The sequence below is a fragment of the Podarcis melisellensis genome (genome assembly GCF_964234715.1).
Source record: "Podarcis melisellensis genome assembly, chromosome: 2".
Classification (NCBI taxonomy): domain Eukaryota; kingdom Metazoa; phylum Chordata; class Lepidosauria; order Squamata; family Lacertidae; genus Podarcis; species Podarcis melisellensis.
Genome location: NC_138529.1, coordinates 120,197,059 through 120,212,948, shown reverse-complemented (window position 1 = coordinate 120,212,948; position 15,890 = coordinate 120,197,059). Strand labels below are relative to the sequence as shown.

Genomic DNA, 15,890 nt, shown 5'->3' with positions numbered 1-15,890 from the left:
GTAACCTGAGGTACCACTGTAATAAAAAAGCCAGAGGCATATCTGTTGGGGATCACTGACTCAGATATTCAAAAAAATATTAAAGGTATTTTTTTGTATGCAGCAGTGGCAACGAAAGTCCTTATAGCCATCAAGGTGGAAAAGCAACATAATTCCTTCCAGACAGGAGTGGATTCAAAAATTGACTGAATATGCTGAATTAGATAGCTTATCAGGAAAAAATAAACCGAGAGCTGAATTTGTATCAAAATGGGAGGCCTTTAGAATATATCTTAAACAAAACTATACTATGTTAAAATCTGTAGCTACTTTTGAGTGATCTCAGCAGTCTTTATGAATTGCTTATATAAATATTACTAAATTGTAAAAATAATATAAAAAATAGTATTTTGGTATGGCAGTAAAGTTATGTAGAAAGAACTAAGGAATAAATGGGAGGCTGGGTTTAATGATAATGAGATTATTATTTTTTTGTAACATGAAATTGCAATCTCAGATTTATGTCTTATTCTTCATCTTAATAATAACAAAAGATAGTGCAAGTTATCTTTTCTTCCCCCCCTTCTTAATTTGTCCTCTTTATCGGTATTGTCTTTTTGTAATATTTTTTTTTCCAGTTCTGTAATAAGCATGGAAAATATAATAAAATTTAAATAATAATAATAATAATTGGAGCACCGCTGCCGTGAAATCAGTGGTGTGGAGAGCTTCTTTCATTTCTTTCATTTAAATCCACGTAAATACAGAGATTACAATTACTTCCTGGTTGTTTTTCCTGCATTGCAGGGGGTTGGACTAGGTCAGGGATTGTCGACCAGGTCCCTACCGCACACTAGTGGGCATTTCAGTATTCTAACTGGGCGGTAGAGGGTTCTGAATCCTCCTTCCATCAAGTCCTGGTGGGCGGTAAGGATATTTTACCATCAAGAAAGATGCATTAGTGGGTGTTAAGTATAAAAAGGTTGACTACCCCTGGACTGGGACGCGGGTGGTGCTGTGGTCTAATCCACAGAGCCTAGGGCTTTCCTATCAGAAGGTCGGCAGTTCGAATCAGGGTGAGCTGCCATTGCTCGGTCCCTGCTCCTGCCAACCTAGCAGTTCGAAAGCACATCAAAGTGCAAGTAGATAAATAGGTACTGCTCTGGCGGGAAGGTAAACGGCGTTTCCATGCGCTGCTCTGGTTCACCAGAAGCGGCTTAGTCATGCTGGCCACATGACCTGGAAGCTGTATGCTGGCTCCCTTGGCCAGTAAAGCGAGATGAGCGCCGCAACCCCAGAGTCATCTGTGACTAGACTTAACGGTCAGGGGTCCCTTTACCTTTACTTTTACCCCTGGACTAGATGATTCTTGTGGCCCCTTCCAACACTATATTTGTATTATTCTTAGACCTGGAGTTTCCGGTTCTGGTCTTGCACTATGGCGGCAGCTCTCTCGACCTTGGAGGGAGGCATAAATGAAAGGGTAGGGGAAAGAAGGGTTTAAACATTCCTGGAAACCTCCTGGGGTACGAGGGAGCAGGCTGACCCCCAGTCACCTCAACAGCTCACTCCCATGCAGATCAGCATGGGGGCAGATGGAGGAGTTGGGTCATCACCTTTGCCATGATGCAAGCCCCTTGGACCACCATCAAAAGCGGAGGTTCTCTGTAGGAATGAAAATCACGGGAGACAAGTAGTAGGTGTCATGTGAGAGGCGTCTGCCGGGGAAGTCCCGGGACCTCTCTTTTATTGAATATCACAAACATTGCCACAGGTGTACTTGTGGTTGATTGGTTGATACAAACACAAAGAAACTCATTGCCTATTGGTTAATGCAAATGCAAGGCGGGAATTACATGTGAGGGGTGGGAATTACATGTGAACATTAATCACTGGTAGATTAAAGGCTGGGAAACGAGGTTGGGACTAGGCAAGCATGAAACCTCCTAATTAATTATATGGCATAAAACAATTACTAATGATTGATCATAACATGAAAGAATACAACAATCAAGTTCTATAGATGTGCTCGGCTATGCATGGAGAACAGGTCAACATGAACTTAAGATGAATTGAGCAAAGGAAAGAATGTCTTGGTGTTTGGAACAGGTTCGTACAGTGTGTGCAGAAACAGAGAAAGGATCATGAGCGAGAGTTCTCAGAATGCAAGAGAAAAGAAGCAATGCTTCCCATAGCAAGACTTCCCATAAGGCCACAGTTATGTGTAGAAAGAGATGCAATGCTTCCCTATAATGCAACAATTATGTGCAGAGGGAAAACATATGTGCAGAAGGAAAACTTCCCTTTATCTCCCCCTTTCTTTTCTTTTTTGCGAGGCGTACTGGGTAAATAAGGCAAAAATATTTCGGGATTAGTGGTGTGCCAGCAAATGCCCAAAATAAGTTCGCCAGGGAGGATGGGACAGAAGATACTACGAGATACGTGGTTTGCCAACGCATGCTCGAAATAAATCTGCCCATATCTCCCCTTTGGTTTACAATTGGTATCGCCACTTTGCAAAATAAGCAGCGAGGATTTTATTGGGTGGTTGAGGGGGAGAGAGAAGCCGAGAGAAAAGACTTATGAGGCCAGGAATGCATTGGAGGAAGCAGCATAGTAAGATCAACATGCAAATTATGACAATAGCATATTGAAAGAGATTACGAAGCCAAGTAAGGTTCGGCAGCCAAGCGGTAAGCCACTGGGTGAAAGAATCCCAGAAAGCAGGAAAACCAACATCCTGTTTGATGTGTTGTGTGAGATTTTGCAAATGAGAGATTTGTTTTTGAATAGCCTTAGAATTGTCAGTGATATTAAAGCAGCACATGTTTTCCACTTGTTCGCATCCGTAATGATGGAGCATCAATAGATAATCGATAGCAGCGCGGTTCTGCAGGACGCCATGCTGGAGTTCACTCTGCTCTTTATTCAAAAGATGAAGGGCTTGTGATGTAAAGTTCAGAGCCTTTGCTGCGGAGCAAGCTAAAGAGTTAATATTCCTGCTATTCCGGACAGCCAGTCCAGGGACTCCTAGAAGAGATACAGCTAGAGAAATATATTCAGATCTGCTAGGGAGAGAGACAGAATCATCGCAATTATTATTCAATTCTATAGCGCGTCGATATCGAGAGCGGGATAAATGATGCTTCTTGGGTAAAATAATAGACATACGGCTTAAGCAGCAGGGCGTGCCATGACTGATGTTTGCAGGAATGTAATTAAACGTGAAGCCTGGACACGACCAAAACCAGCCGTCAGGCAGCTCTGTGTATTTATATATATATGAAATATTTACATAATCAGAGCAATTGAAATTATCCTTGCCCATTTTTACACTGTTGGTTTTTGTGCAGTTCACCATACGGGCACAAGTAACATTAAAGGAAGCCACGTATGGGGTCATGGAATTGGCTGCGTGGAGAAATGATGCAAAACTTTAACAGCAGCTGCCAGCTCAGAATGCTGGGCAAACTTCTGTGGAAGAATGTAGAGGCTGTGCCATTTATCATTTTGTAGCCATGCAACGACCCCCCTGGAGGGGGCTCCATTAGTAAACACAGTAAGGGCATCCAACAGGACAAAGCTACTGCGCTACGCTTAAATTCACTTTGGTTGGCTGCCAAATTTGGATTGGCTCTGGCAAACAAGGACATGGCATGGCTCAGATCGTACTTAGGACGGTTAATGATTGACTGCAAAGCCTTCTTACAGTCAGTGCTTGCATTTTCAAAAGCCAATTTTTTCATCAGTTCATTCTGGGCTGTAGTATTATCAACCTGCCTGGTGACTGCTTCTTTCAATCTATCTATAAATTGATGGTAGGGCTCTGAATGTTGTTTAATATTAACAAAAGAGCTAATAGGGAAAGCAGAAGGCAATTTCCCAGCCCACACAGATTCCTCCTCTAAGGACAGAATTCCTTTCTGCCTAGCCAGGGAAAGTGAGGTGCGCACAGCTCCTGTAGGAGAGCACGCAGGGGTTGTGGCAGGCAAAGCAGGCAAAGGAGGAAGGGGAGGGGTGGATGGGTTTGTGGGCTGAGGTGTAGGGAGGGGTTGGCAAGGCTGCAATGGAGGCAAAAGCTTAGGATAAGGAGGGGGGGATTGTCTGCAACAGCCCGAAGGGCAGGGGCCGAAGGAGACGCCTGGGGTCCTAATTTAGCAACGGCAGCTGCACATTTCTGCCAGGTGAGCAGACAATGAATTGAAGCCCTCGGTTCTGCAAAGAGGATCTTCCCGATCTTTTGCCAAGTCCCCACCTCAAGGGACCCCCTTTCGGGGTAGGAGGGACATTGGCAAGCAATCTCACCAAGGAGCTGTTCAATTTCTTTTAAGGAAACATTAACACCCACAACTCGCTGTCTAACTAGAGAAAACAATTCCCTGGCATGTTCTTTCTGCAATTTTGTCAAATCGCCCCCCATACTCACGAAGTAAGCGCGCTGAGACTTTTCCAGTCGAGTGAAGTACAGGGGCTAGGCTGCGTAAGGGATCTGGCACGTCCGGGGTCACCAGATGTAGGAATGAAAATCACGGGAGACGAGTAGTAGGTGTCATGTGAGAGGCGTCTGCCGGGGAAGTCCCGGGACCTCTCTTTTATTGAATATTACAAACATTGCCACAGGTGTACTTGTGGTTGATTGGTTGATACAAACACAAAGAAACTCATTGCCTATTGGTTAATGCAAATGCAAGGCGGGAATTACATGTGAGGGGTGGGAATTACATGTGAACATTAATCACTGGTAGATTAAAGGCTGGGAAACGAGGTTGGGACTAGGCAAGCATGAAACCTCCTAATTAATTATATGGCATAAAACAATTACTAATGATTGATCATAACATGAAAGAATACAACAATCAAGTTCTATAGATGTGCTCGGCTATGCATGGAGAACAGGTCAACATGAACTTAAGATGAATTGAGCAAAGGAAAGAATGTCTTGGTGTTTGGAACAGGTTCGTACAGTGTGTGCAGAAACAGAGAAAGGATCATGAGCGAGAGTTCTCAGAATGCAAGAGAAAAGAAGCAATGCTTCCCATAGCAAGACTTCCCATAAGGCCACAGTTATGTGTAGAAAGAGATGCAATGCTTCCCTATAATGCAACAATTATGTGCAGAGGGAAAACATATGTGCAGAAGGAAAACTTCCCTTTAGTTCTCCTTATAATTGGATTTTAATTGGCATTAAGTATTGGCGTGCACTGGAGAAGATGTGGACACTAGAACTTTGCAGTATCCAGCTGCATGTTACTGGAAGTCCCTAAGTTTATGATTTGGCATGCCTCTCCAAACACAAAGTTTGTAGAGTTACAAGTGTGGATGGTTCAATGTACTGTGTACTTTGACATTTAAAATAAGATTTAAAGCTGTGTGTGGTTTGAAAGGAGTCAAGGTGGGGAGAACCTTGTTGTTTTGACCGATGTCGTTGGGAAACTAGAGCTTAACCCCACCACCACCAAAAAAAGAGTGTGGGTTTAAGAAGGTGTTGACATACAACCTATTTTTAAGAGGAAGGACATTGGCTAAACAGCAAAATGCTACCATGGAGGTGAGAGGAATTTCACAAGGCACGTGAAAAGCAGTGGTCCCCGAATGCTTGGAGAGAAAAACTCTTCTGTTCTAAGATGAAGCAAGAAAATGGTGAATGTTTGAAAGTTGATTCGTCTAACCAACTGAAAGGAGAGGACTGTTGTTTATCAGGAAGTGGGATGGAGGGGGAGCTGTGTTGAGGAGGACTTAATCTTGTGACTTCAGGTCTGCCCTGAACCACCCTGGAAGGACAACATTGGGACAACATTCCTACTGCCTAAGGTCGCAGTAGGAAAGACATCAGCAGAAGAGATATACCCATTTTGACTCTCCTGCACCCTATCTGCACAACATTGGGAAATATGGACACACATTTACTTTGGCAAGATTGAATATACTGCCTTCGGTTGTACTTGAGGGACAATTCCAACAAATTCCACACAAAAAATGCTTATGTCCCTGTGGAGATGGCAGTACCGAATCAGTGGCACATGTCCTTCCGGTTTGCACTCTTTATAAAGATTTGAGAGTGGGAAGAGCTTCAGTCATAGTTCACACCTTACTGTGCATGAGCGAATCCATACAGGGGGAAAACCATATACAGTGGTGCCTCGCAAGACGAAATTAATCCGTTCTGTGAGGCTCTTCGTATAGCGGTTTTTTCGTCTTGCAAAGCAAGCCCATTGACAGCTTAGCGGATTAGCGCTACAGCTGTCAAGCGGCTTCCAGCGATCAGCTGTTAAGCGGCTTATCAGCGGAACAGCTGATAAGCGGCTTATCAGCGGAACAGCTGATAAGCGGCTTAGCGGCTTTAAAAAAGGAAGAAAAAAGCGAAAAAAACCCGCGGGGGGATGCAAGATTTTTTCGTCTTGCGAAGCAACTCCATAGGGGAATTCGTTTTACGAAGCGCCTCCAAAACGGAAAACCCTTTCGTCTAGCGGGTTTTTCGTCTTGTGAGGCGTTCGTCTTGCGGGGCACCACTGTAAATGTGTGACATGTGGATAGAGCTTTAGCAATTGCACATGTCTTGTTTGCCATCGCAGAATCCATACAAGAGAGAAGCCCTATAAGTGCTTTGAGTGTGGAAAGAGCTTCAGCCAGGGTACAAGCCTTACATCACGTCAAAAAACTCACAAAGGTGAAAAACCATATGCATGTTTTGAATGTGGAAAGAGCTTCACTCACAGCTCAAGCCTTGAATCTCATCAAAGAATTCACACAAGGGTGAAACCATATAAATGTTTGGAGTGTGGAAGGAGATTTGCACATGGATCTAGCCTTACTTCCAATAAAAAAACTCACATGGGATAAACCATACACATGTTTGGAATGTGGGAAAAGATTTGGTCAGATTTAACGACTCATTTTGCAGAAGTGAATCAAGAGGAGAAAAATATTTAGATGCTTGTAATGAGGAAAGCAGTTTAATTAGAGCACCACTGTTGCTAAACTTCATGGAATTCATACAAGATTTCACATGGGAGAAATCATGAGGGTGCAGAAAAATAAAAAGTACAAAAATGCAGATAATATAGATGTTAATGGCTAAAGGAGTAAATTCACAATAAACAATCCCTGTGTACCTTTGTGTGTATATGGGGAGAGAGGAAGGAGGGGGGAGTCAAGTGTATCTGAAGGAAGGGCTCATGGTCTCAAGGAATCTGCTGATGTGACATTCACCACTAACCCAGAAGCTGTTCTGTGGTCCAAGTAGTTTAACAAGGGTTTAGGATTTATATCAGAGGTGGATGGAACCCCGGCCCGTAATCTGGACCCATGGAAGATTCTGAGTAATCTTGACTTGCAGGGCAGCAGCTGAAGGAGGAGCAAAAGGGTTTTCTTGTGTGTGTGTTTTTCTTTGTGGCTGATTAGCTGTTCTCCTTGTGCAAAGGTCAGAGGGGGCAGGGTTTCTGTTGAGTCAGGTGATTAGCTGTGGGAGGAGCTTATCAGAGCTTGCAGGGCAGCGGCGCGCACAGTTTGATCCATCTTTTAGATATAGGGGAGCTAGTCTCAAACGTTTGTTGGGGGGAGACCTAGGTTTTTTTGGGGGGGGGTTACCTGTCCTGTCTTCACACTTTTTAAGATGGAGGACCACTGTAGCCACCCCCAACGACACGTTTTCAAGATGGAGGGTGAGGGAACAGCTGCAGTCGCCTGCGGTTCCTGCGCAATGTTTGCCATCTTGCCAAAGGTTGCAGGCAGCTTTACCTGCAGCAATTGTATGTTGATTGCCCTCTTAGAAGACAAAGCCCAGCAACTGGAGGAATGTGTAGCTACGCTCCAAAGAATTAGAGAGCTGGAGCTCTTCTTGGAAGCAACAGAGAACACCGTCTCCACCAAGGAGGAGACAGGAGACTCCCCTGAGAAGGAGGCTGGGCATGGAGAGAGAAGAGGAGGTTAAGGGGTGATATGATAGCCATGTTCAAATATATAAAAGGATGTCACATAGAGGAGGGAGAAAGGTTGTTTTCTGCTGCTCCAGAGAAGCGGACACGGAGCAATGGTTCCAAACTACAAGAAAAAAGATTCCATCTAAACATTAGGAAGAACTTCCTGACAGTAAGAGCTGTTTGACAGTGGAATTTGCTGCCCAGGAGTGTGGTGGAGTCTCATTCTTTGGAGGTCTTTAAGCAGAGGCTTGACAACCATATGTCAGGAGTTCTTCCTAATGTTTAGGTGGAATCTTCTTTCTTGTAGTTTGTGTTGTGACGTGGGGTTTGTGATTTCAGCTCTCTTGACATAATATGCTGGAGACAGTTCTCTAGTAACACTTCTTTATTAAAGCAACAAGACTGAAGACTTGAGGAGGGGAGAGCTACATTTATAGGGACAGGGAACTAGCTAGAAAGGATACATTTTGGAGGGAACAATATAGACAGAGGATCCAAATACAGCAGCTTAAATGAACCAATAGTAGCTGTACCCTCTGGAACCAAAAGGCAGTTACTTTACCCTAATGCAAATACAGACAATAATAATACAGATATAAAATCCTTTGACTAAACATGCCCTTAGCCGTTCCTCATAAGGCATCGTTTCCAGGCCTTTGACCATTTTGGTTGCCCTCCTCTGGACACGTTCCAGTTTGTCAGTGTCCTTCTTGAACTGTGGTGCCCAGAACTGGACACAGTACTCCAGGTGAGGTCTGACCAGTTTTAACTTCATTGGCTTTATATCTCTGCTGCTGCTGAATGAATGAATGAATCTTTATTTGTATCAGCCACCGGCCATAGCAATAAAACAAACAGTACGATATACAAAGAATAAAGATAAAAAGTCAATTATATAAAATACATTTTGGGATTTTGAATCAATAGTCAAATGGTAGATCTTAATCTAATTGCCCCAGCTAAAAAGCTTGCAAACTTTGCTGTCATCTTGGTCTGCTGAGAGAAAGGACACTGTGACAGCGGCTGGGTGACCCGGAATGGACAATAAAATAGGGGTGATAACCTCAATCTTCAAATCTTTATAAAGAGTGCAAACCAGAAGGACATGCGCCACTGATTCGGTACTGCCATCTCCACAGGGACATAACCGTTTTTCGTGTGGAATTTGTTGTCCCTCAAGTACAACCGAAGGCAGTTTTCTCTTGTGAGAGTAAATGTGTGTCCATATTTTATAATTGCTAAGTTATGCAGATAGGGTGCAGGAGAGTCAAAATGGGCATATCTCTGCTTCTGATGTTTTTCCTACTGCAACTTTGGGCTGCATTTTTCTCCCAATGTTGTCGTTCCAGCGGACCTGAAGTCACAAGATTACGTAAGTCCCGTCCTTCTGAGCTCAGCTCCCCGCTCCATCCCACTTCCAGATAAACAACAGGACTCTGCTTTCAGTTGATCAACAACTTTCAAACATTCACCATTTTCTTGCTTTGACTGGGAAGGGAAGGGTTTCTCTCTCCAAGCATTCGGGGTCCACATTCCCTTCCACTGCTTTTCTTTTTTTAAAAAAATAATATTTATTGAAAAGTTTTTTTAAAAAACACACACATAAAAAACAGTAAAAACATAAACAAACAAACAAACAAAAACAACAAGTATAAATTCAAACCATAATTTCAAACCCTAATTTCACCGACCTCCTCACACCTCCCCCTTCTGTATTTTAATCTCATTTATCTTATCAGCAAATCCATTCCCACATTTCCCATAATTTTCATTAATTTCGTTCTTTTATCCCTAAATCAATTCCCCTGTAAACCCCTAATTTTTAAACCCATATCTTTTTAGCCTTCATTAATTTTATAATATTTATTAAGATAGTCTTTAAACTTCTTCCAATCCTCTTCCACTGTCTCTTTGTCCTGATCTCGGATTCTGCCCGTCATCTCTGCCAGTCCCATATATTCCGTCATCTTCATCTGCCATTCTTCCAGAGTGGGTAGATCTGGTGTCTTCCAATACTTTGCGATAAGGATCCTTGCTGCTGTGGTAGCATACATAAAAAAAATTCTGTCCTTCTTTGACACCACATGGCTTACCATACCCAGGAGAAAGGCTTCTGGTTTCTTCAGAAAAGTATACTTAACTACCTTTTTCATTTCATTATATATCATTTCCCAGAAAGCCTTAATCCTTGGGCATGTCCACCAGAGGTGAAAGAATGTACCTTCATTTTCTTTACATTTCCAACATTTATTATCTGATAAGTGGTATATTTTTGCAAGCTTGACTGGGGTCATGTACCACCTATAGATCATTTTCATAATATTCTCTCTCAAGGCATTACATGCCATGAATTTCATGCCGGTGGTCCACAACCTTTCCCAGTCAGCAAACAAAATATTATGACCAATGTCTTGAGCCCACTTAATCATAGCTGATTTCACTGTTTCATCCTGCGTATTCCACTTCAACAGCAAGTTATACATTTTTGACAAATTCTTAGTATTGGGTTCTAGCCCCTTCCACTGCTTTTCACGTGCCCTTCAGAAATTCCCCTTGCCTCCATGATAGTATTTTACTGTTTAGCCCAGTCATGGCCAAACTTGGCCCTTCAGATCTTTTGGGACTACAATCCTTATCATCCCTGACCACTGGTCCTGTTAGCTAGGGATGATGGGAGTTGTAGTCAATGTCCTTTCTCTTAAAAATAGGTTGTCAACACCTCCACACACTTTTTTCGATGGGGGGGGGGCGCGATAATCTAGTTTCCCAACAACATCTGTCGAATCAACAAGGTTCTCCCCACCTTCACTCCTTTAAAACACAGCTTTAAATCTTCTTTTAAATGTCAAAGTCTGGCGGTTCCCTTGCTGCGAGAAGCCAAGTTACAGGGAACCAGGCAGAGGGCCTTCTCGGTAGTGGCACCCGCCCTGTGGAACACCCTCCCACCAGATGTCAGAGAAAAATAACTACCAAACCTTTAGAGGACATCTGAAGGCAGCCCTGTTTAGGGAAGCTTTTAATGTTTAATAGGTTATTGTATTTTAGTGTTTTGTTGGAAGCTGCCCAGAGTGGCTGGGGAAACCCAGCCAGTTGGGCAGAGTATAAATAATAAATTATTATAATTATTAAAGTACACAGTACATCAAACCATCTACGCTTGTATCTCTTTAAACTTGTATTTGGAGAGGCTTGTCAAATCATAAACTTAGGGAGTTCCAGTAATGTGCAGCTGGATAGTGCAAAGTTCTAGTGTCCACATATCCTCCAGCGCACGCCATTACTTAATACCAATTAAAATAAACTTATAAGGAGAACGTCTGCTTTTGATGGCAGTCCGAGGGGGTTGCAAAGGTGATGACTCAACACCTCCATCTGCCCCCATGCTGATCTGCGTGGGAGCGAGCCGTTGAGGCAACTGGGGTCAGCCTGCCCCCTCACATCCCAGGAGATTTCCAGGAATTATTATTAAACCCTTTCTTTCCCAAGAAGGTACGTTTTATCACATGTGGTGGAATTGTAAAATAATAAAAAATTATTAGGAAAGATTTCTAACGAACTGTAATGAATGTTTAAGATAACCTTTCCTAAAAGACCAGAAGCCTTTTTGTTATGTACTATAGGTCAAGACTTGCCAAAAGTATGGGGAAAACTATTTATGTACGCCACCAAACTGTTTGCCACATTCTAAGCATTTATATGGTTTATCCCATGTGAGTTCTTCTATGAGAAGTAAGGCTAGATCTACAGGCAAATCTCTTTCCACACTCAAAACATCTATATGGTTTCACCCCGTGTGAATTCTTTGATGATATTTAAGCTGTGAGCTGTGAGTGAAGCTCTTTCCACACTCAAAACATGCATACGGTTTTTCACCTCTGTGAATTTTTTGATGTATATGAAGGCCCGTACCCTGGCTGAAGCTCTTTCCACACTCAAAGCACTTATAGGGCTTCTCTCCTGTATGGATTCTGCGATGGCAAACAAGGTATGTGCAGTTACTAAAGCTCTTTCCACATGTCACACATTTATATGGTTTTTCCCCTGTATGGATTCGCTCATGCACAGTAAGATGTGAACTCTGACTGAAGCTCTTCCCACACTCAAAGCATTTATACGGTTTCTCACCAGTGTGAGTTCTCTTATGTGAACTAAGGTGTGAACTCTGGCTGAAGCACTTTCCACATTCCAAGCATTTATATGGTTTCTCCCCTGTGTGGGTTCTCTTATGTGTAGTAAGGCTAACACTGTGAGCAAAGCTCCTTCCGCACTCCGAACATTTATAAGATTTCTCCCCAGTGTGAATTCTTTGATGCGATGTAAGGCTTGAGCTGTGAGCAAAGCTCATTCCGCACTCCATACATTTATATGGCTTCTCCCCTGTGTGGATTTTTTGATGCATTGCAAGGCTTGAGCTTTGACAGAAGGTCTTTCCACAGTCAAAACAGGTATACGGTTTCTCCCCTGTGTGAATTTTTTGATGATATACAAGGCCTGAGCTGCTAGTGAAGGCCTTTCCACACTCTAGACATTCATATGGTTTCTTCCCTGTGTGAATGTTTTGATGTACTATAAGCTGTGAGCGGCGAAAGAAGCCTTTTCCACATTCCAAGCATTTATAGGGTTTCCCCGGCCTGTGAATTTCATAATGTCTACTGCAGGAGCTGCTACGATGAAAGCCCTTTCCACACTCCGAGCATATGAATGGTTTTTCTCCTGTGTGGATTCGCTCGTGTTCAGTAAGTTGTGAATGCTTACGGAAGCTCTTTGCACACTCCAAGCATTTGTGTGCTTTCTCCTCCGTGTGGATTCTGCAATGTGAGTTGAGGGCAGATTTGCTTCTGAACGCTTTGCCACACAATGGGCACTGATTCGTTTTCTCTCCCTGGCGGTCTTTCTCCTGGACTGGGATTCGCTGGCTGTCATCAGGCTGTGTAAGAATGCCTTTCTCATGCCCGGTTGCTTCTGATGAGACCCGAGAACAACGACTGTCCTGTCCACCACCTGCAGAAACTAAGAGAGGATCCAAATTAAGAGCGTAATCCCCATTACAATCCCAGCAAGGCTTGGAAGCCCCTCGCGGCTGGTTGCTGCAAAATGCAACTGTGGGCCTTGCTGAGAAGGAGTCTTTTCAGTCCCACATCCCCCAATGGCGGCAGCTGCCAGCCAGCCTCCAGGCCCCCCTCAAGGTGTTCCCCTTTGAGCTGCTGTTTTACGTTTATTATGCTCTTATTAGTATGCTTGAGGAGCAAGAGCGCCTTTGCCATTATCAGACAGACGGCACTGGCCCCTACTGACCAGCGATGTTTCCCTCACCCAACAAAGCCTTTTGGTAACAGCTGAGACAGTCATGAGTTCGTGGCTCTTTTGCAAACCAAGCCTGAGAGCAGGGCAAGTCACAGCGAGCTGTTTTTATACATCTGCTGGGCAGAAATAGACCAGAGCTGAAGGCCACCCTAGGGCCAAGTTCCTAACATCAGGCATTGCTCTTTAGTTCTAATTTGCCAACATCTTCAGGGGGACAAAGCAAAGGAAGGGTTTCTAATTAGGTCAAACTCTCCCCGGTGGCAACTTTCTCTCTCCCTGTTGCTAATAAACCCATTATAATATTATTTCCAGAATGCCTATTAATTGTGAGATGATTGTGGGCCTTTGATATGTTCCATTGAGTGGGGGGTGGGACTGATTCAACATCCCATCTAAGCTCCTACAAAGAAAGCTTGCAGGAGAGATGCTGTGAAAATGGACACAAATTGTCATCCCAGTGGGTCAAATCAATCCTGGATGAACCATAAAATTGTAGAGTTGGAAGGGACCATGAGGGCCATCTACTCGAACCCCCTTCAATGCAGCGATCTTTCGTCCAAGGTGGGGCTACCGACTAGGCTGTGGGAGCCTCCCCATGTGTGGAGCTCCCACTCACAGTTTCCGTGGTAAAAGTGGGGGTGTCTTCTTCCTGAGACCCACCAGAGAAGAAACCTGGAGTCATGCCTAAAAGACCACCATTAAAAACATTCCTTTCCTGCCTATCTTTAATCTCTGCCAGGCAGGAGCTCTGGCCCTGTAGCCTTCCTCGTTTTCTTGCAAGGGGAGCTTCCTCACTCCCAACATCCCTCCATGTCCCCATCTCCATTCCCTGCTACTCACCAGATGTCTCTGAGGGTCCTGGGAGGGAACATTCAAAGGTTGTGGGGAGGGAGGCAGGAGACAGCCTGACCAGGTCCACCGTCCATCTTCCTCCTTCCATCCTCGCTTGGATTGAAGATCTCAGAAACTGCAGGTTCGAGGGAGGGAGGGAGGGAGGGAGGGAAAAGAAGAAGAAGAGGAGTTTGGATTTGATATCCCGCTTTATCACTACCCAAAGGAGTCTCAAAGCGGCTAACATTCTCCTTTCCCTTCCTCCCCCACAACAAACACTCTGTGAGGTGACTGGGGCTGAGAGACTTCAGAGAAGTGTGACTAGCCCAAGGTCACCCAGCAGCTGCATGTGGAGGAGCGGAGACAGGAACCCGGTTCCCCAGATTACAAGTCTACCGCTCTTAACCACTACACCACACTGGAGATAGAAACAAAGGCAGCCTCAGAGGGCCTAAAGGTATTTTCCCACCCATCGTATTTTGTTGGTGAAAGATAAGCCTGTGTGGAGCTCCCACTTACAGCCTCCATGTTAAAAGAGGAGTGTTCCCCACTCCTGAACCCCACCATGTGAGGAAAGTGGAGTCACGCCTGAAAGAGGATCTTCTACCCACCATCATTAAAAACATTCCTTTTTTGGCTTCCTTTCCTCTCTGCCATCCTGGAGCTGTGACAGGGCTGACCCACCCCACCCCACCCCACCCCACTTCCTCCCCCTCCCCCAACCCCACTTTAGGGGAAGGGGCTGTAGCTCAAGGGCGGAGCATCTCAGCAGGCAGAAAGCCCCCGATCCAAGACCCCCCCTTTGGTCTAATCCTGCCCTCTCTACTCGACCCCTTTTTTTCCAAAACATCCATGCCTCCCTCCTCCTCTTCCCAGAGCCACCCTGCCCCCTTTCCTTTTTTTTGGGGGGGGGGTTTCTACCCCACCCTAAAACTCCCCCCCCCGCCTCGCCTTCTTGCCTTGCTCTCCCCCTGGGGCCCCCCATGCACTCCTCGAGGTCCTTTGCTCTCCCCGCAGCTCTTCCGGGGCTCAAATGTGGGGTGCAGCCCCATGCATGCTCCTCCCCCGGAGGGCTTCTCTCCTGCTCTGACACGGGAGCCCCCTCCCCCCCCCCAAATATATCCCTCTTTTCCTACCTTGCAAAAGGCACAGTCTTCCGCGCTGCAGAACCTCCTCCCTCGCAGCTTGTCAAATGTGACAAATGGAGGAGGAAGTGACGCTTTTCCTCTCCCCCAGGAAGTCCTCTCTAGCAATATAATCGCTGCCTTTAACCCTTGAAGAGCCAGTGTCCCCTTCACCCTCCACCCCCACTCCAAACTGTAAGGTGTTGGGGACATTGCGGATTCTGCTTCTTGGTACCCCATAAAGTAGGCTTGCTATCTTTCTTCTGGCAAAATACAGGGCGGTTGGGGGGTGATTCCTCCCACCCCCCAATTTGTTGCTGAACCGACTTCCCAGCAATCTATTGCAATCTGTCGCAGCCCCATCTTGCATTTCTCTCTCTCTTCATCCTTCCAACAATTTCTTCCATCGCCTCTCCAACAATTTCATTTGTTCAACAGAATTTTCCCTCCGGTTGACAGAAGAGAATCCTTTGAAACCCAGCTTGGAGTGTAGAATGACTTTCCCCAGTCTTCAGGTTAAATATGCTATAAAGGCTGTCAATTTAGGGTGCTTCCTAACCAAGTTGGATTTGTGAAAGTTTTATTTATGGCTGAGTAATACATGCACTTGATTGGTAACTGTTGGGCTGATTATATTTATTTTCTCGCCTAATTTTGTTTTCAGATTATATATAGGTTCTTAAATTGCATTTCTGTTCTATTCTAAACAATAGCTCAGCTCTTGCGGAGTTCC

At 44.6% G+C, this 15,890-nt stretch overlaps 2 protein-coding genes across 2 annotated transcripts in view; one reads left to right on the top strand and one right to left on the bottom strand.

The window, feature by feature from the left end:
* LOC309364919 (uncharacterized protein) overlaps positions 1-15,890 on the top strand; it is a 105,396-nt gene that overhangs the window by 5,310 nt on the left and 84,196 nt on the right. The gene's annotated exons all lie outside the window — the stretch shown is intronic.
* The window catches only part of LOC309364727 (uncharacterized protein), a 33,313-nt gene continuing 27,841 nt past the window's right edge, over positions 10,419-15,890 (bottom strand). Inside the window, exons 5-6 of the mRNA XM_081902535.1 lie at positions 14,043-14,147; positions 10,419-12,908 (exon numbers count right to left, since the gene is read on the bottom strand). Coding sequence (XP_081758661.1) covers positions 11,683-12,908; positions 14,043-14,147 — 1,331 coding nt within the window. The 3' untranslated portion in view covers positions 10,419-11,682. The remainder of the gene's footprint in view (positions 12,909-14,042; positions 14,148-15,890) is intronic.